A 21,043-nucleotide genomic window follows, 5' to 3' on the forward strand; every position below is an offset into this window, starting at 1 on the left:
GCTTAGTACAGCTTTAGATGAAATAGGGATGTAGTGGACTAGCTACCCTTCTGCTGCTGAGGTTCCAGAGTTTCAAGCAGGTGCCACTTACCACTGAACACTTCCTTTAATTGTTCAAAACCAATGACAAGTTTAATATTTTAAGTTTATATTGCTACAATACTACAACTGACAAGCTTGTGCTAGTTGGACACCTTACTTAGACAGCATGTTAGCTCAGTGGCGGTTCTGCCCATGTTGCCTCCATGGGTGAAATTACTGCCTTGCGCCCTTCCGTGTTACTACCCCTCCCAGAGCAGGGGCGCCGGCACCTGCACAAATACCTTAGACCTTGCCTTAAATAAAATAAATCCCCCCTACTCATCCTTAAAATGCTAAATAAAAAAAAAATAATAATAAAATAAATTCCCTACCCATTCATGCCCTTAAATGACAAGGAACCGGAACCCAAGGTATTTTTTTGTTTGGCCTAAACAAGCCACCGGCCGCCATCAGGCAAGCCAAGTGCGGCACCGGTCAGCATCAGGCGAGCCAACCGGCATCAGGCGGGCCGGCCGCGGCACCGGCTGACATCAGGCAGGCCGGCCGCGGCACCGGTCGGCATCTGGCGGGCCGGCCGTGGCACCGGTCGGCATCAGGCGGGCCGGCTGCGACACCGGCCTGATGCTGACCGGTGCCGTGCCCACCCATGACACATACTGCCATATATACCTTTCATTATAAATCAACTTTTGTTCATACGCGGCTTCAGCAGCACAACAGACACTGACACAGACAACACAGTTGATTATTGACTGCGCAATGCGGCCTTTCGCCGGTAATCACGGCATCAGGCGAGCCTACCTACTGGTTTACATATGCAAGTACAACACGTGTATTTGCTTAGACCCAAAATATTAGACGAGGGCGTTTTTTCAGGGCATTTTCAATGGAAAAAATATCGTCTTATATTCAGATGAATATGGTAATAGAAAACTGCTTTGCAGCGCTGATGATTTTTTTTTTTTTTGCCCTCGTGCCGCCCCCCACATGACATGAAAAAATGACGCCCCGGGTGGCTGCCCGCTTCACACATGCCTAAAACCGCTACTGTGTTAGCTAGTTTTCACAATAGCTCAGATTTTGTTTGGGTGTTCTTTTTTACTGGCTCCAGTAGTGGAATACACTACCAGTCAATTTTTTTTAAAAACAGTTCAAGCACTATAAGCACCATAGACAAAACAAAAAAGTACACAATGGAAATTATAGCCTAGCAAAGCCACATGGTCTCACAAGATCAAATTAGTTTGATTCACAAAATCATTCAGGCCACTCCTCAATTAATCAAAATCAGCCTAAGTCAAAGACACATCAAAACAGCCACTTTTTGCAGTTGTTATACAGTTAAACAAACACTGGGCATTCCACCACGCAAAGATTCCAAGTGAAGAGTGAAGCACAAATGATCTGCACTCATTAGCTGTGTAGTCTTTACCTTTCTATCCAGTTCATTAAAAAATAAAGTGATCATGACCACGCTGCAATGTTAGATTCAACAAAAGACGGTAAACAGTTTGCAATAGGCTATAATGTGTAAAACAGGTAGAGACCCATTTAAAGCTAGTGTCTGCTTGGAAAGCCTATCTTAGGTATGGCTGAGTCAACTTTCTGGGAGCCGTGGTGTAAAAGGTAGTCAAAAGTCAAACTACTTCGACCCTGACATTGTAAAATTCAGCAGAGGACAGTCAACAGTAATGTACAATAGGCATGTTTGACAATTGTTTCTTACTTTCTCCAGATTTTTTGGGGGGATAACATAAAAAATTTCCCATTGGTATTTGCTAAGTATGTTGTCACAGTCCCTAATATGCTGCCATGCACACACAGTGATGTCATGTGAAACACACAAATTTCGGAGACCAGGCAAATGTATGATAATGTATGAGCAGTCTACAAAGGCTGAAGCCTTTCCAGGCATCAGCTGCTGACAGCTAACCACATTTCTGTGCTTTCATGCCTCCATTCCAGTGTGACTTAGCTTCATGAACTGCTCATCATAACCAGTGAAAAACTGGCAAGAAGTTGATAAAAGCCCATCAGAGCTTCCAAGTTCACAACTTTTATTTGAAAGACTGCAAGAATAAATGTCTGATGTTTGGAGAACAGTTGCATCTGCTGTGGGTGCCTGTAAGCTCTGAAGCTCTGAAGCTTTTTCTGTTTATATTTGATTGTTGCTAACTAAATAGCTTGGTAACTAGTACTGTTAACTCATCAAAACAGTGTAATGTAAGCAAAGCAAAAATCAAATCAAAATCAAAGCAGCAAAAACTACATGATCTGACTGTTCAAAACTTTGTATCTGCAGACCAGATGCAATCAAAGCCTCTTGCACCACCCACAATTTGTCTGAACAGCAACACATCACCATCATTTACTTGCTGAGTGTGCAAGCGGTCAGACTATGTCTTCAATACACTTACACATTGAGTATGAGAGAACTGAATGCCTGGGCCATCACTGGAATTTGTTGTGAGAAATCCTATTAGTATGATTTCAGGATGCTTCAAACTCCCAGACAGATGTCTGTTTCCATGGAGTTAGCCCTTCATGCTGCGTCAGTCCATAGGTGTCTACTGAGATGCATGTATGACGTTTGGAACTGTGGCTGCAGAGCATCCAGTCTAAAGCCTCTCTGCTTAGAGGTCCACTTACTTCATTCACAACATGGTATTTTTCATATTGACAGGCCTGGATGGGTCAGCAAAAAGCTGATTTAACATTGCCCCTGTTTTATAAATGTAAAGGAATGGTTTGCATTTTTGGACATGAAGTTGTATGAAATCCTCCCGAGCAGTGTAGTGCATGAAAAGGGATTTTTTTTTTTTTACTTAAGGTGTCCCTTGGGCAAAGTTCTGGCCTCCTGAAGTATTGAAATAGGTACTTCCGGCTAGTTTGCTGGGGTCACAAAAATAAAAAGCTCTGCTTCTTAAAACAAAATGCATTCAAAGTAGTAATACATTTCTGTCAACAAAACCAACTCTGGGAATAAGTCAGACTTCACAATCACTTGTATTGACATAATGTTTTTTTTCTGATGTAAAAGAGCAGCAGAGGTTCTCAATCCACTGACTCATCAGACACGGCATGTTTTTTTTTTTAGTTTATTTTTTTTATTAGGTGTGGGTTTTGTTTCTATGACAGCAAGATCTGGACATACAGCTCTCAGAGCGGTCTCTTAAAAACTGAGGGGCGCTCTGAAGTAACACAATAGGTTTGACCTACAATGATGACAACAGAAATTCTTGACTATCTTTTATGTTGGTTATCCTGACTAGCCTATAACAATTACAGTTTCACATTGAAGCAGACAATAATAATAATGGCCATCATATAATGTTATATTGTGTAGAGGCTTCACTAGTCTGACGATTCTGTGTGATAAGCTGGTCATACCAGTTGATCCTTGATAGCCACTTCAACCAAACTGTAACGTTGGTTGCCTTCCAACCAGGCAGTAGGCCATCTTATTAGCTAGTAGCTGGTTTTCTTACCTGGAGGGCTGGTACAGGAGAGCTCTTCAACACGTTTCCTCTGTTCTGGCCGTGTGGGGACATAATCCTGTTTGCTGCAATGTGCACTACAGACACAAAGTTTTTCTGGCAGGTTTTTGTTACTACAGCCAGGAAAATCATAAGTCTGCACGATTTTTGTTTTTCTTCTCTGACAATACACTTGTCTTTCCATGTCTAGCTCTCTCAGGTCATGCTATCCAAGCACATTTGCTTTGAAACAGCTGACAGAACTGATACGGCCATCACCAGGTGGGAGTGCACACTGATACTGATGGAGTGCAAATGATGCCGAGTGATTGTTAAGTCTGACTTTTTTCTCGGAATTGGTTTTGTGATGGAAATTTATTACTGTTTAGAATACATGTTGTTTTGAGGAGCAAAACTTTTTATTTTTGTGACCCCAGAAAACTTGCTGTAAGTACCTATTTCAATACTTCAGGAGGCCAGGACTTTGCCCAAGGGACACCTTAAGTAAAAAAAAAAAAAAAAAAAAAAAAAAAATCCCTTTTCGCCTTTTCATGCACTTCACTGCTGGGGACAAATACCATGTACAGACTGCACTGCTACCTACGCCAGAAACAAATACTTGGCATTGGCAGAAACCTCCTCCTTTTTGCATGGTGAGAGGGAATTGAGATTTTCATTAGATCACTAGAAAACTGAGGAAACTTTGCGTGATCTTGGTCTCTGTGTAGAGAAAGTCTAAAACACACTGGGTTACGTTGTATTTGTTGACTGGATCATATATTTTCAGCCATCAAGGAACAGCAGCAGGGCAGAAAGAGTCAGGTGATGGCAGAGTAAATGGCGACGTGGGTGTTAACAGTTTAACAGGATTGTGATGGTGCAATTATGTTATGTCAATTTTCAGCTAGGGACAGTGCCAGGGCTGCTTGCAGTGCTGCCTCTTCATCAATGCTGTAGTCCTGAAACACAAGTAGGAAACAAAAAAGATGTTAGATAATATTTACCATAGATGATGGTTAATTTAATTAAACATCTTACACAGGCCACCTATTATTTAAAGCTATTAGGATTAGAATTTGAAACTTGATTTTGTTTTGATGAGTTCTTTAAAAGTATTTCAGAGTCCCTTGGTAGTGTTTTGCATCACAGTCGCAAATACAGTTTTTCCCTTGTCACTCCCCTGCGCAGCTGGCTTGTAAAGACAAATAGACAGGCCCGGATCATACATTGGGAGAACCGGGAGAATTCCCTAAGCGCAAAAAAAAGGAAGTTTTTTTTTTTGAAGACAGGTTGCCGGCCAGGCCAATCAGCTGTCAGGCTGGTCCGCTTCGGCTGGCCTCGCGTGTCTCAGCTTTTTTTTTTTTAAAAAAAGAGACAGGCCAGGCCAATCAGAGGCCAGCAGCCTGTGAAGAGATCAAAACGTGATTAGTTTGTTTTGATTAACAACTGCCCCAACAGTCTGAGTACGTTGTAAATACAGGCAGCATGTTGAGGAGGGGGTATGGCGACTTGCATGTGTGTGTCTGACTGTGGAGGAGACGTGAGGAGGCGGAAGAAAAGGTTGCGTGATTGAATTGAAGTTAATAAATGAATTCCCCAAATCTGTGGAAAAAAAGAGGAAAGGTGGTGCGGAAAGGAAGAAAGGAAAATCTGAATTTAGCCTGAGTGAATAGATCTCAAGATGCTTTGAGGATGCACTGGGTATACATTGTTTCCACTACTCAGTGCTGGTTAACTTCTGACTGGATCACCCAGAACAAATGTTAATGTCAGGTGGAAAAATGGCCAGTTAAACAACACAGTGGGGTTGCATGTGAGGATCACCACAGCTGCCTAGTTACAAGGCAAACTGGGAAAAGGGATGACATTTTATGTTTCTTAACCTTCCCAGAGTCTTCACATAAACCAGATGCCATACATAGTTGTATTAGTGTCACGTCATGGTTGCACCATCCAGGATTTGATCTGTGGAATCTATTTGCCCAAAAGTGGCAGTGAAGAAATTTTAAAAATAGAATAAATTTACTGTCAAAATGGCTGCCTGCAGCATAATTCTCTGCTCACTCATTTGTATCTTCTATGTAGTTTCACCAAAAGTTGTGAAGTTTTTTGTCACATTTAATTGCAGCAGACATTATATTTCAAAATATGTATTTTTCAAATTTTCCAATGAATGAAGAAGGCCCTTAAGAAGGCCCCAAAGAATATTAGATATTCTTTGGGAATAGTCAAATATTATACAATTGACAGTAGGGCAAATATAGACACAGTGGGCTCAAACCTTTATATAATGGAGTGCACATATTTAGAGGGAATAATTACAAATTTTACACTTTTGGGTAAAGCAACAGATTGATGGATTTCATCATTTTCACTTGATAGCTGTGTCCAAAACATTTCACTGACATGTCACTGATTCTTGGGAATTTGGATAAAACAGGTTTTAATTTTGAAAAAAAAAAAAAGTGAGTTAAATTACAAAATCTGAAGGTATATCATCATAGGCCAAGGTCTTGGCTGTTCAGCAATGTACCGGTGCAACCTCCTCATTTTGCATTTTTTTCATAAAACAGGCGTTTTCCCAGTTATTAGGCTACTTTGTTTTTGTCAACACCGTCACCGTAATGTTTTTTTTTTTATTTGAAAAACATATTTTGTATTAAAAGAGACTATACTTTAATAACTCAACAGCACCAAATAAACATATTGTAAACATATTCATTTAAAACAAATATAACAGCCTCTGACGGTGGTGACACTAATCTGACGGTGGTGACAGTGGCTTCATTACAACATACAATTCCAAAATTTATACCACTCAAGTCAATGGCTTCTTGCTTAACAACTTTATTTAACTATTTGGTACAAAAAATAACAATCCTGAGCACTGATATAAGCATTTTTCAGACTTCAATCATCACCATCAGACAGAAAACCTGACGGTGGTGACGTCTGATGGTGGAGACAAAAACCTGCTCTTTCACATGATAAGCATGAGTTGTTCACATTAGCCATCTTGTTTTCCCCCTGTTGCTTCCTGCATCAGACCTCTTCTTAAAAAGTATACATTTATTCCATAATCTAATCTAATATTTTTTATACAAAAGAGACGGTGTTGACATGTTATGGTTGTGACAGTAGCAGTGTCCAAAAATATGAAGAGATTTGAGAGAAAATAGCAAACTTCCAGGAGCCTGAGCGGTCTTGAAGCATGTAGTAGAGCTGAAGGTTTGAAAAGGGGTCCTCAGGGATATAATTGACCTTGTATTTGTAGAGTTTTTTTTTTTTTTTTTTTTTTAAATAAATATCTAACGGTGGTGACGAATATGTGGGACACATTTTGAGCAACCACAAAATAATAGTAAATATTGTTCAAAACTCATCGTTTGTAGTTTTTAATACATATTAATAAAGGAATATCTTATCTTATCTTATCTTATCTTATGATGTACTCTTTCATGTGGTTAAGATATTATTCAATGAAATTATTACTTTTTGTTGTTTTAAATGAAGTTGAAATGATTATCTCCTATCCGAGGACAACTGGTTTTGTAGGCCATGGGCCAACATATTATCATTAAATTAATGAAAATTTAAAATAAACCTATGAAGGAACCTGACAAATATGCAAAGGACCCCCTGATTATGCCCTTGATTCTTTTTATTCATTAAAATGTTGTAAATTTCCAACAGAAATAGCATTTTTCTTAGTGGGACATGATTTATCCAAATTCCCAAGAATTAGTGATGTGCTGTCATCCCATGACAAAATAATTTTTTGAAGTTTGAATGGCTGTTACATCACCACTATTGGGAAGACTGGCCAGTGTGTTCATTTGAAGGTAACTGTCAGAAGATATAAATAAGGAAAAACACAAAGATATAAAGGACATAAAACACTGGACCCCATAAACATGTAACAACACGCCATCCCACTCACCACAAAAGTGTCATAGGAGAACTTGTGTCTGTGGAGGAGATGTTGGAGGAAGTTGGAGCTCTTATAGCTGGGGTCTCCCCATGGCATAGCTGAACACACTGGACATACCTGATACACACACACACACACACACACACACACACACACACACACACAATTTTGGTTTGTGTCCAAATGGCCAAGTTGTTCTCATAGCTTGAGGCTGGCAGCATTTCAGACCAGTAAAGTTTTGTCTAATCTTTCAAATAGTGTTGCAAAGGGATAGAAAGTTTCCGGTAAATTTCCTGGAAAGTTTTCGAACATTCCTGTGGGAATTTTCACCCTGGAATATTGGAAATTTTCAGGAGATTTTTGCTTTCACACTTTTTCCAATTCTTCCGAAAATTCCCAGGAATATTCAGCTCGGGAATTTTGGGAATTTTCTTTTTTTTTCTTGTTATCCATTTGAATGAGGTGTTTAAAAAGTTTCAATGGAAATTTAAGCTTGGGAAATTTGGAAATTTTCATTTTTGTTGTTGTTAACTTAAGGTGAATGGGGAAAAAATAAACAATAATCAATAAAATGAATGTCAGCATCAATATCACCACTTTTTTTAGTTGCTGAGGGGGACATAGTGCTGTGAAAAAGTATTTTCCTCATTCCTGATTTCTTATTTTTTTGCATATTTGTCACACTTAAATGTTTCAGATCATCAAACAAATTCTGATATTAGACAAAGATAACCCGAGTAAATATAAAATACAGTTTTTAAATGATGATTTCGTTTATTAAGGGAAAAAGGCTATCAAAACCTACCTGGCCCTATGTGAAAAAGTAATTGCCACTTCTAAGGCTTTTTGACTCCAGTGAACCATAGTGAGAGCCATTATACACAAATGGTGAAAACTTGAACCTTGAACTCACATTTGCCAAAAAAAACATCTTGATGATCCCCAAGACTTTTGGGAAAATTTTCTGTCGACTGACGACACAAAGGTTGAACTTTCTGGAAGGTGTGCATCCTGTTACATCTGACATGAAACTAACAGCATTTAATGAAAATAACATCATACCAACAGTCAAACATGGTGGTGGTAGTGTGATGGTCTGGGGCTACTTTGCTGCTTCAGGACCTGGACAACTTGCCATAATTGATGGAACCATGAATTCTGCTCTCTACCAGAAAATCCTGAAGGACAATGTCCGGCCATCAGTTCATGACCTCAAACAACCTCAAGCGCACTTGGGTTAAAACGCACCAGCAAGTCCACCTCTGAACATCTTAAAAAATAAACAAAATGAAGGTTTTGGAGTGGCCTAGTCAAAGTCCAGAATTTAATCCAATTGAGATACTGTGGCATGACCTTAAACAGGCCTTTCATGCTTGGAAACCCTCCAATTTGGCTGAATTAAAACATTTCTGTAAAGAGGAGTGGGCCAAAATTCCTCCACAGCGATGTAAAAGTCTCATTGCCAGTTATGAAAATTCCCGAAAATTCCCTGGAAATTCATTATAATGTAATGTTTGCAGGCATATCTGCTTATAACAAACCAAAATGTTTATTATGTATACATGTGTATGACCAGGTGAATGCAGTTAATATAAATTTCCGAAAATTCCCTGAAAATTCCCGTTTATTCCCATTTATTCCCGTTAATTTCCAAAGATTCCCATGGAAATTTTCCGACTTTGAAAATTCCGGGAATTTTGCAACACTACTTTCAAATGACCCTGATTCCATTGTTGTTTGTGAACCTACATCTGAACCCTGACCATTTCCACCAAAAAGAAATTGGGGGCTCACAGGCGAGGTAGCCAGACCAGCCACAGAGTCTGGCTGGTCCAGCCTGAAAGAGTCACATGGGGCTGTGCTCATGTGGACTCATCATCTGCAAGAGGAGGAGTAGTAGGGGCTGGGTGGGATGCCACACGGGTGTGGATGGAGGCCCCGGTATACTGGACCTATGGTACGGAAACTGACTTTTGGTGTGTGGAATGTCACCTCGCCCAGGGGGGGAAGGAGCCAGAGTTTGTGCGGGAAGTGGAAGGATACCAACTAAATATAGATGGGCTCACTCCTATGCACAGCTTTGGCTCTGGAGCAGGTAGGCAGGTGTGGGGTTACTCGTTAGCCCCTGACTGAGTGCCACTGTTTTGGAGTTTTTCCCGGTGGATGAGAAGGTCACTTCCCTGCACCACTGGGTAGCTGGGGGGAATGCTCTGATTGCCATGATGGCTTAACACACTGAGCGGCAGCTCGGAGTATACAGTTTTCCTAGAGGCACTGGGAAGTCTCCTAGCGAAGCCACCATATGGGCCTCTGTTGTTCTACTGGGTGACTGCAATGCACCTCTGGAGGAGCTTCTCCCTGATCTCAAGGGAGAGGCTGGGGACAAGCAGTCTAAATGGACCCTGTTCAAAACTTCCTTTGTTGAAGCGGCAGCTTGGAGCAGATAGTTGGCTTTGCCTGTTGCAGTAGTAACCCAGTGGTGGACACCATTGGTGAGAGAGGCTGTCAAGCTGAAGAAGGAGGCCTTCTGGGCTTGACTAGCACGAGGGACTCTGGAATTGGCTGTGAGGCACCAGCAGGCCAAAAGGGCTGCAGTGATAGTGGTCGTGTAAACAAAAACCCTGGTATGGGAGGAGTTTGGGGAAGCCATGAAGAAGTACTTTTGGTTGGCCTCAAAGAAGTTCTGGAAAACCGTCAAGCGACTCAGGAGGGGCAGGCAGGGCTTCATCCAGGCTGTACTCAGCAGGGATGGGGAGGTCCTGATGTCAACTGATGATGTGATCAGGCAGTGGAAGGAACACTTTGAGGAGCTCCCAAACCTGACTGACATGCCCCCCACTGATAAAGCAGGGCCGGAGGATTTGTGGGGAATGGATGGTTGGGGTTGACCCGATTTGCCTGGCAGAGGTCGCTGAGGTGGTTGGGAAACTCCATAGTGGCAAGACACTGGGAGTGGACAAATCTGCCTGAACTGCTGAAGCCTCTGAATGTTGTTGGACTGTCATGGCTGACATGTCTCTTCAATGTCCTGTGGAGGTTGGGGACAATGCCCTGGGAGTGGCAGATGGGTGGTGGTCCCTATTTTTAAAAAGGGGGACCAGAGAGGGTGCTCCAACTATCAGGGTATCACATTGCTCAGCATCCCTGAGAAAGCTTACTCCAGAGTGCTGGAAAGGAAACCCCAGCTGACTGTTGAACCTCGGATTCAAGAGGAACAATGTGGCTCTGGATAAGAGGCTGAAAATGAATGATGATGACTAAATATATTTGCCTGGGGTTTTATTTGCTTTAATCATCAAAAGCAACCAGCATGCATTTTTCGACTTGTATCTATTCAGGGCCTGGTTTTATTTGCTTTTCCACATATACTGGAAAATTTGATTTGATTTGAATATTTGATGTACCCTGGCTTAAGAGAGAGGAATGTTGATTTGTCAGAATGTGAAGCCACACCTGGCCGATGAAGGGGACTCAATTTAATTTGGAGTTGGCTTTTAATTGAAGTTATCCAGCGTATTAATTAATTATAAAGGCTTTTATTCTGAAGATTTCATAGGAAGTGTTCATAGTTTCCTTCTTCCTCATCTAAGGCAATTGATGTTATTGACCTGTAGTAGTTAATTAGCGGCACCGCCTTTAGCTAAGTCGATGGACTTTTTCCTCTCTCCTTCTTTTCACTTAGTATACCTGTGGGGACTTTTCCTGTTTTTTGCCTTTGGAAAGGTTGTATTTTTGTCTGGAGGTGTGCTTTGTTGTGGTGCTCCGAGTGTTCAAGTGGATGCGTAACATAAGTGCCGTTTCTTAAATATATATTGTGTTAATTGCTCGGCAGGGGAGCCGACATGTGCGCCATGTGTGAGTGTTTATTTAATGTTCGGTTTAACCAGTAGATGGTGCTATTCGATTGGATTTCTTATGTTTATGGTTAGAATGTATGGATGTTGGTTTGATTGTAATTATTGTGTTTTTTTATGCACAGAAGATGGTGTATATACTAGGGATCGACCGATTATCGGCCGGGCCAATTATCGGCGCTGATATTTGGCAATTTGACCCATATCTGCATTGGCCTTTTTTTTTTTAATCCAACGGCCGATAAGAGATCAATTTAAAACTGGGTTATTTTGGCTCTGATGCAGCTGCGCCTCTCTGTCTGCAGTCACTTCTCTGTCTCCAGCATAGTCCCACCCACAGCACCATCTGATTGGTTACATGCAGAGCCACGGCACGGGTAACAGCCAATCAACAGTGAAAGCTGTGCATGCACAGTGCTCACACACACGGCGGAGAGGAGAAAAAGTTTTGCCGAGTGGAATTTGCATCTGCAATTTATGAGACAAAGAGAAGCCGTCTCACTGGAGCAGTGTTAATTTTGTTGACGAAGACTATAACGAAAAACATTCGTCAACGAACCTTTTTCACGGACGAAAACGAATTAAAAACTAAATAAAAAGTCAGATATGATGACGAAGACTGTGACGAAATATAACTGACTCTTTAGTCAACTAATAAAAACGAGAGGAAAATGTTAGGGATGGACGAACGGAGAAGAGATCCAGTCAGAACTCCCCTTTCTGTGGGACAAATTGGGAAGAAATCCAATCAGCGAATCTTTTGAGGGCATGTTGATCTATACAGAGTAACAGCTGCGGCAAGTGCAGGCGCAACAGTTGAACACAGGAGGAGGAGAGAGACCAGTTTGCAGAACTCACACCGCGGTAGCGACCGCGACTGGTGTTGGCGAACACAGCTGATATACAGGCGAACACAGCTGATATACAAGTAGGGTGGCCATACGTCCGGATTTAGGCCGGATAGTCCGGAATTTAAATGCCTTGTCCGGCGTCCGGCGCAGTCTCAAGCCGGATGCTTATTTGTCCTCCTTTTTGGAGTTGCATTTGAACGCAACGCTGCATATCGTCCAATGGTGTAAGACAGGCCCGGACTGTTTGTCGGGAGAACCGGGACATTTTTCTTTTTCGTCATAGACTTTTAAATTACAATCCAAAAAGTGCATTCATTGGATGCGCGTTAGCTTTTCTCCTACTGCGCTGCTGTGTGCTCATGCCGGGGTCTGTGTGTGTGTGTGTGTGTGTGTGTGTGTGTGAGTGACTGAGGAGCACACACCCACCGGCGCTGTCTGAAGCATAGCGTGGTGAGAACAAAGTTAAAACAGCACCGCACTGACATGGATTGTGTAACAAAGTGAAGAGTTGCCACTCCGGTCTATTTTCACTGACTAACAGCAGCACACTGGCTTAGCTTGTCTATTCATAGAAGAGGTATCACTTCGGCTTATTTTTCAATCTATGTTATCACATGCATACTAGGCTACTGCTCATTCATTGGTAGCTGAATTGTTAGGTCTGTTTGATAAGCAATTTACATTTTTAAAATAATAATAATAATTTAACATATTGTTCAATAAAAAAGTAGTGATGGGCAAATGATACCGAGGCTTCGGAGCTTGTGTCACTCCTCCTGAAGCGAAGTGATTCCGAGCAGCTGTGTCGGAGCTTGTATCAAACACTAGTGGCACGTGACCGATGACGTTTGAAGCTTCGAACGTCATCGCTGCATCACTTCACGCTTCGTTGCTTCAAAATGTTTCGAAGCTTTCATTGGCTCATAGTCTTTCAGTACTTTTCTGTGACTCATAGTGTTTCAATGCATTCTGAGCCAATGACAGCTTGACAGGTTTGACAGATTTGAATGGTTTGGCGCCATGCCAGCTATATAAGATGGATCATTATTCTTCAAAATGAGGTTGTGAGGAGATAGAGATTTGGAGAGTGTTTGGAGAGAATTGATGTATTTTGGCAGTTTTCATGGCGAGTAGTAAACGACGTTCAAAAGTTTGGGATCATTTTGATCTCATACCACCAAATAAGGTATATTGCAGTTTATGGCCTACATTTTATGTTTCCATTATTTAATTGTATTTTTCATTTTTAAATGGGTCTCAAAATTACAATTACTTGTAGGTGCGGTGTTTGCTCTGCACACAAGAGTTGTCTTATAACAACAACACCTCATCTATGCTGAGACACTTGCGTGCCAGGCATGATGACAGTCATGCCCAGCAAACCAGTGACCCTGTCAACACTAGAAATCCTGACAGTAAGCTAATATACGTATATATATACTGTTTGTGTGTGTCTGTTTACTGTAGATGTTGTGTATCATGTTCATATAGCAACCTTTCTCCCACACAGTGTCCAGAAAACAGAAGCTGGATGAGGCCTTGGTGGACATGATAGTTAAAGATAGTCAGCCTTTTTCTATCGTTGAGGATGAAGGGTTCAGAAATTTAATTCAAATCCTGGACCCATCCTACTCCATTCCAAGCCGCAAAACTGTAAAGGCAATGGTAGAAGCAAGGTACACCGTAACCAAAGAGAAGGCCTTGGCAGAAATTAAGCAGGCTTCAGCTGTGAGTTTGACTGCTGACATGTGGACATCAGTCAACATGGATGCATACCTTGGTGTCACTTGCCATTATGTGTCAGACAGCCTAGATCTGGCTACTGTGCTTTTAGGTGTGCAGTATTTTCCTCTGACCCACACAGCAGCTAATATTGCAGATGCTATTGCAAATTTGATGACTGAGTGGGGAATCACTGAAAAGGTCTGTGGGATGGTTACTGATGGGGCTCACAATATTGTGGCAAGTGTTAATCAGCTGAATGTTAGACATATTTATTGCTTTGCCCACATGCTGAATCTGATTGTTAAAAAATCACTCTGTCAGACTTCTGAGCTGGAAAACATGCGCAGTAGGGCCCGCAAAATAGTGGGACACTTCAAGTCCAGTTCAAAAGCAAAAGAAAAGTTGTGCTCTATTCAGGTAAATATGGGCATGCCACAAAAAAAGCTTGTCCAAGAGGTGGAAACAAGATGGAACAGCACTTATGCCATGCTTCATAGGCTTTATGAGCAGAGAGAACCATTAGGGGCAGCCCTAGCATCCCTTAGCACTGACATAGTGCCTTTCACTGCTGATGACTATGCAGCAATTAACCAGTGCCTGACAGTTTTAAGGCCATTCTACCAGGCAACTGTTGAGCTGTCTGAGGAAAGGAGAGTGTCAGGGTCAAAGGCGATTCCTATTGCCAAAATGCTGAGACATGTAATTTCTGCAGAATGTGCCCAAATGGCTCCTTGTGTTGGTGCCACTCTTGCCAACCACCTGAGAAATAATCTGAGTGAAAAATTCAGTGGCTTGGAAAAGGTGAACTCCCTGTGTGTGGCCACCATCTTGGATCCACGGTTCAAACAGGCTGGCTTTACAAATCCAAGCAATGCTCAGGCTGCTGTTGAAAGGCTGACACGAGAGTGTGCCAGTCTTATTGATGGGTCAGCAGAAGATGTGCCAGTGGAGACTGCAACAACATCTGCCAGTGCTGGTGAAGACCAGTACAACTTGTGGGCTTTACTGGACAACTATGTAGAGTCTCAGCAACACACCAGCAGTGCATCTGCCAGCGCTACAGTGGAGATCCAGAGGTATGCATGTTGATTACTGCTGAAACATCAGTTGTTTTATTCAGTCATTCAATGTCTTAGTCATTCTTGTCTTCTTGTGTCATAGGTACTTGAAAGAACAAATTCTGGCAAGAACAGAGGATCCCCTGAAATACTGGGTGGCACGCAGGACCTTATATCCTACGCCAGGCCTATTCAATTGGCGGCCCGCGGGCCACATGCGGCCCAGAAGCAATTCCCGAGTGGCCCAGCTCGTGGTTCAACCAAAAAAGCAGAGAAAAACATTCGCGAGAATGAACTCGAAATCCCTGCAGTAGTTCAGAAAGTGAATGCAACACTCCACGTTGCCTAGCAACACACAACCAACTCACACTGCAGCGCGTTGTTTTGAAAGTTACTGATGCTAGCGGCTCAAAAGTATGTCTTTTTCAACCCTTAAACGAAAAATTGACGATGAAAACCGCCGTTTTAAATGTCTGGAAAATGTCTGGCCCAGCTTAAGGTCTTGGTTAAAAATCTGGCCCAACTGAATTTGTAATTGAATAGCCCTGTCCTACGCTGTGGAAACTTGCGTGCAAATATCTGTGCATCCCAGCATCATCTGTTCCCTGCGAAAGGATTTTTTCCAAAGCTGGGGAGCTGGTGAGCCAGAAGAGGAGCAGACTGAAGCCTGCCACAGTGGAAAAACTCTTATTTCTAAATAAAAATCTGTGAAGACAAATAACTTGTGTGCTTCTGTGAATAATCATTCCAAATCGACCATACAAGTCCCCAAATGACAAACCATTATCTTTAAAGGTATTCCTTAAAAACACTGGAATAAAACAGTTAAAAAAAACAACAATGTTTCTGAGTTCAAACACCATGACCACCATTTGCAAAGTAGGAAGGATCTCTGATCCTGTTATGTACAGTTTTTAAATAAAGCTTAAAGCTTTAAATAAATCCTTAACCAACATTTAACCCTTCATATCATTTAGATTTATTCTTTGGGTTAATCTGGAATGTGTTTAAGAATAAGGGTGAGAGTGTCTGCATATTATTTTTTTTTCTTTTAATAAAGATGTTAGTTGCACTTATGTATAATGACGATGTAATCATTATTTGGTATGAATGAACAAAACACTTGAATGACCACGCAGTTTTTTTCTGAACTTTAATTGCTGACACAGGATTGAAACAGTGTCAGTGCTTCAGTCGTGCTCTTGAGAGGTTGCTATGGCTTCAGTTGTCCACCAGATGTCACCGTCACTGAAGCCTTGAAGCTTTGAATCTTTTTCGGCACAATTGTTAGGAAAGCCTCAGTGCTTCATGAGGCTTCACCTGCCCACCACTATAAAAAAGCCAACATGATGCAGGTCAAAGACTAAAAAAAGACTATTGACTAAAACTAGGCTAAAATGTATATATAAATATATATATGACTAAAACTAACGACTTAAACTAGACTAAAATATTTTTAATTTTCATCGACTAATACTAGACTAAAACTATTAAGGACAGCAATGACTAAGACTAAAATTAAAATGTCTGCCAAAATTAACACTGAACTGGAAAGCAAGCTGAACAACTCTGCGTTTTGCACCACAATCTGGTGCTGCTCAATTGATTAATTGATTTGAGACTCACATTTCTATGCAAATTTTATTCAACTTTGTTTTATTTACTTCATAAAACTTCAGGAAGCTATGTATTTATTTATTCATTTAAATTTTCAGTTAACTTTATGATGCTGCTGACCCTGGGAACTCCCTGCACTTTTTGTTAGAATTTTAAAACAAATATGAATATTGTCTAAGATAAAAAAAAAAAAATAAAAAAAAACTTTAACATGTTGCAAATTTGAAAAGCTGTTTAATAAACAAATGCCTAAAGGCATTTAAACAAAGTTAAGTGTTCGTGTTTGTATTAATCAAAATTTTGACGCCAATATTTTCACTTTTACTGCAAATGAATATCGGCTCCAAATATCAGTTATTGGCCTCCTTGACTACTAATAATCGGTATCGGTATCGGCCCTGAAAAAGCCATATCGGTCGATCTCTAGTACACACACACACACACACACACACACACACACATATGTGTGTGTGTGTGTGTGTGTGTGTGTATTTCTGTTATGTGATAACATTACATTATTAACAAGATGGCAATTATGTATAATGTGATTTTTTATTATCATTTACCGAAACTGTTTACAACACTGAGTGCCACAATAAAGTACCACAGCCATTAGATCTACTGATAGAGTCCTCATCTCCTGTCGTCATTCCTGTGTTCTGATAGACACAGCATCTTGTTTCCTGCATAAACCTCAAAAGAACTAGCTTTCCACCTTACCTCATTTACAATTACAATAGTTGTAAAATCGCAAGTGCTTTTCCAAAATCTTACAATATTGAATACCTATTCTTAATATAGGCGGTGGGCCGAGACCGCGTATCTGCTTTAGTTTTAAAAAATAACGATCCCCATCGAGGGAGGACCTGGATTTTTCAGGATGCAAAGATTGTTTTATTCTTAATCATAATCCGTTTGTTGCCACTTGAACAACTTGTTCCTAAATCCAAAATCATAGTTTAAAGTTCGTTAAATTTTCAGGCAAACGCCGCAGCATACTACACGATTCTAACCAATAGCGCTGATGGAAAAATGTCACTGGCCAATCAGATACAGCTACACGGGACGTACCTTTTCCATGGGAGACAACAGGTGACCGAAACAGCACAGGCATTATCTGGCGTTTGGACGTAAGTATCAACGTAATTGAAAAATTCAGAAGTTGTGTGTTTTACAATTTTGTTGAACGGTATGGTGATGTTTTAAGTGTAAATATAGCGTTAGTTTCCATAAACAGCGGTCGTCGCTAGCTTCGTGCTTTTTCACGTAGCCGGCTGCATACATCGCTAGCTAGGTGAGATAGTCAGTTGCTTATTTGTCATTAGCTGTGGCTAGCCGCTTACCAAACATCAATCATAAGTAGTCTCATAAACCAAGCAAACAATTTATGATAATGTATCTGTAGACATCCAATTATTGGTTAAGTATAAACGTAATTCGAAAGCTTAAAAATTATTTGTGTTGCACGATATGTTGTTGAATGGTATGGTTTTGTTTTGTAAGAGTAAATTATAGCGTTAGCTGCGCTAAACGGCGTTGGCCACTTGCAAAATGCTAGTTCACGTGGCCGGCTGCACATGTCGTTAGCGAGATAAGTGTCGGCTGCTTTTTTCTTATCTTCTTAAGCTATGTCTTAGCTATGGCTAGCTGCTTACCAGCATAACCTGTAAATAGTCTCGTAGTAGTAAGTGATGGCCTGTGGTGACTCCATCAATAGAACCTGCAGCCACAACTTCAGATTCTATTAAAATATCCTGAAAGCCTGCATCAAACATCTTCCCAATACATGAAAGATACGCCATAGCTGTGTGAAACTCTCCTATCCTTATTACAAGTCTCTCTGAGTAAGTACTTGTCTGCCAACGGGTCTCTTGGGCCTTTGCATATATCGCTTGATCCATTACTAACACCATTTCTGTTTGTTTCAGACAGTCAGCAATAGCAGTGGAGCGGCTCAGGATGGAATGGACAGTGTTGAGATCTGTTGAGCTAGCATCAATGACTGGTAGGTAGCCTATATTTGTAGATGGCAGTATTTTGTCGTGCTTCAACATGATATTAAACCCTGTCCATCCAGGAAGCACTTTCCGTGGAGCCTCAGACACTTTACTTAGGAAGAATGCAGCATCAAGCCTCCTTCCAATGGTTTGGGTATGTCTGTATTTGTCCTCCTGCAGATCTACCTTGAGCGCACAATTCTGTGGTCCAGACCTCTGTCCTTGTGTGTATGTCAGAAGGTTTGGTGGAGGAGGATGGACAGACCACTCCCTTGTTCTCTGTCTGGACAATGTATCAGGTAAAGATGCAGAATCACTAGACATGGCCTGCTGAATGATTACACTGTTGGTAATCGTTGGTAATGACACAATGCTCCTCTAGAGTGACCTCAACATGTTCGTTGTCTGATGGTTGCTCTGAAATTCCCGAAGTCCCGGTAACAAAGTTGAACAGTTGGTGAGGCACTAAATCCAAGGCATTTGCCAGTGTAAGGTCAGTTGCTGTTGGAGGCCGTGGAAGCTTTTTTGATGTTTTCGCTGACTTACTGATTATGTCCTTAGGTATGAGTGCTGCATGATACAATATTCTAGAGTCATCTGTTGTTATGGTGGCATTATCTAGCTGACCTTGACTTGTACCAGGAGTTTCTCCTTCACTGTCTTCAGATGAGGAGGAAGAGGAGGTGGTGGCAGCTCATCAATCAATCTGAAATTTCAGAAAAGGATGTGACTTCTGTAGTCTTGCCTTCAGTGAGTGAGCCTTGTATGTACAAATGTTAACTCCCTCCCTCTCTTGAACTGTGTCTTTAAAAAGCATATTCAACTTTGACAGTCGAAGCACCTCCCGTTTATTTGTAAGCCTCTTCTCAATTACTGTTTTACAGAAGTATTTATAGCCAGTCATACAGGTTACTTTCTGTTTTTTCATTGTCTCTCTTGGACAGGTAACGAGTGTAGTCTCTGAAGCAGGTGAAGTGGTAACTTGCTTCACTGGCCACTAAGTCCCTGTCTGGAATATGGAGAAGCAGACGCTCATCTTTTCTCCCTTGAGCAGCAAGAAGCAACTTTCCTCTGGTGAGTGTTTCACACTGAGTCAATTTTTCTTTATTTCTTTTCTGGCTGTGTGTCTCATATTTGTATTTCTCCTTTCTGCAAATTAAACATTGTTTTGGAAGCAGGTGTGGTGCTCTTTTGGATGTGGTGAAGTCACTGGTGTGTGACTTTAGAGCCCGTGTCTTTGCCGGTGTTTCCTCACCATCCTCTGTTTCTACCTCTAGCACTAAAAAACAAGCAGAATAATAGATTTAGGCTCCAACTTGCTTGAGGCTATGCACCCCAGCCACACCCCTTCATCACCACCATCACCATCACCATCACCAGAGTGAGCCTTTATGGACGTCAGTGATACATATCATGATGTGTTCACTCGCATCATATCAAGTCTGTGATGGCACTTAGCAGCGAGTAGATGCAAATTACCAAAATGTTTTTCTGAACAAGTCTAAACTCCTTCATATAATCAGACCAGAAAAAGTGATCTATTGAGTGGCTGGTCAAAATTGTTTGATTGACAAAAGATATTTTAGGACCCTACATATGACACTATTTAATGTACTATGTAGTAATAATAGCAAATTTGAATGTTAACAATCAGTTTTATTTTTGGCTATTTTAAAATCTGTCTGTCCATGTGTGTGTATGTATATGGTAACCCAAAATGTCAATGTTAACCTATAGTGGACGAGTAAGGGCTCTTAACATGTAATTTTATATCCAACATGTTCCATTTTCTTCTGTTATTACTTTTACCTTAATCACAGATCATTAATATATGAAATATTTGACAGAGTAATTGTGTATCAGAAAAAGGGGTAGTCATGCTTATGTCTTTTTCTTAAATTGTTCCCACAGATGTGATTTTACTTTTGTGCCTATTAAGTAGATTACAGGTGGCTTTTTTGTTGAAATGTTCATCAGAACTTCATTGGACTCTGAAATCATGAAGTAATGGGAATGAGTAAGAAAATTAATTATGTTTTGCTTCTCTTCATCTCAACAGTGTCCACTGCAGTCGCCTCTCTCCAGAATCAGGTGGTCGAGAAGATCCATACATTACCATTCATTCCATGATTGATACCAACCTTCTTCGACAGACTCTTTTTCAAATAAAACTGCCTTTTCTCTTCTCTTTTGGGCTTGTTTTATCTTGGTGATGTTGGTAAAATGGCTGTAGCAGTCCCTGTGATAGCCAGTGTTTGTTGGTATAGCAGCAGGCTCCTGATCAGTCTCCAACTGAAATCTCCTCATTGCCTCTTCAGCCACAAGACTCTCTCTTGTATTGAGATCCTTCCACAGAAAGACTGATTTAATAAATTTTCCCCATCGTGTGTCTGTAAAAGGAATGATGTGTCCATCCTTCTCAAGCCAGCGTGTGGCCTGATTTTTTTTTGTCAGTTTTTCCCCATTATATTATACTCATACTTTTTGACAAG

General features: G+C 41.0%; 1 protein-coding gene across 2 annotated transcripts in view; it reads right to left on the bottom strand.

The window, feature by feature from the left end:
• Positions 1 to 995: 995 nt before the first annotated feature.
• The window catches only part of rnf166 (ring finger protein 166), a 74,444-nt gene continuing 54,396 nt past the window's right edge, over positions 996 to 21,043 (bottom strand). For both annotated transcript variants that reach the window (XM_030070993.1, XM_030070994.1), the window contains exons 5-6: positions 7,459 to 7,566; positions 996 to 4,477 (exon numbers count right to left, since the gene is read on the bottom strand). In XM_030070993.1, coding sequence (XP_029926853.1) covers positions 4,412 to 4,477; positions 7,459 to 7,566 — 174 coding nt within the window. In that variant the 3' untranslated portion in view covers positions 996 to 4,411. The remainder of the gene's footprint in view (positions 4,478 to 7,458; positions 7,567 to 21,043) is intronic.

This window comes from Myripristis murdjan, chromosome 15 (genome assembly GCF_902150065.1).
Source record: "Myripristis murdjan chromosome 15, fMyrMur1.1, whole genome shotgun sequence".
NCBI classification, from domain to species: domain Eukaryota; kingdom Metazoa; phylum Chordata; class Actinopteri; order Holocentriformes; family Holocentridae; genus Myripristis; species Myripristis murdjan.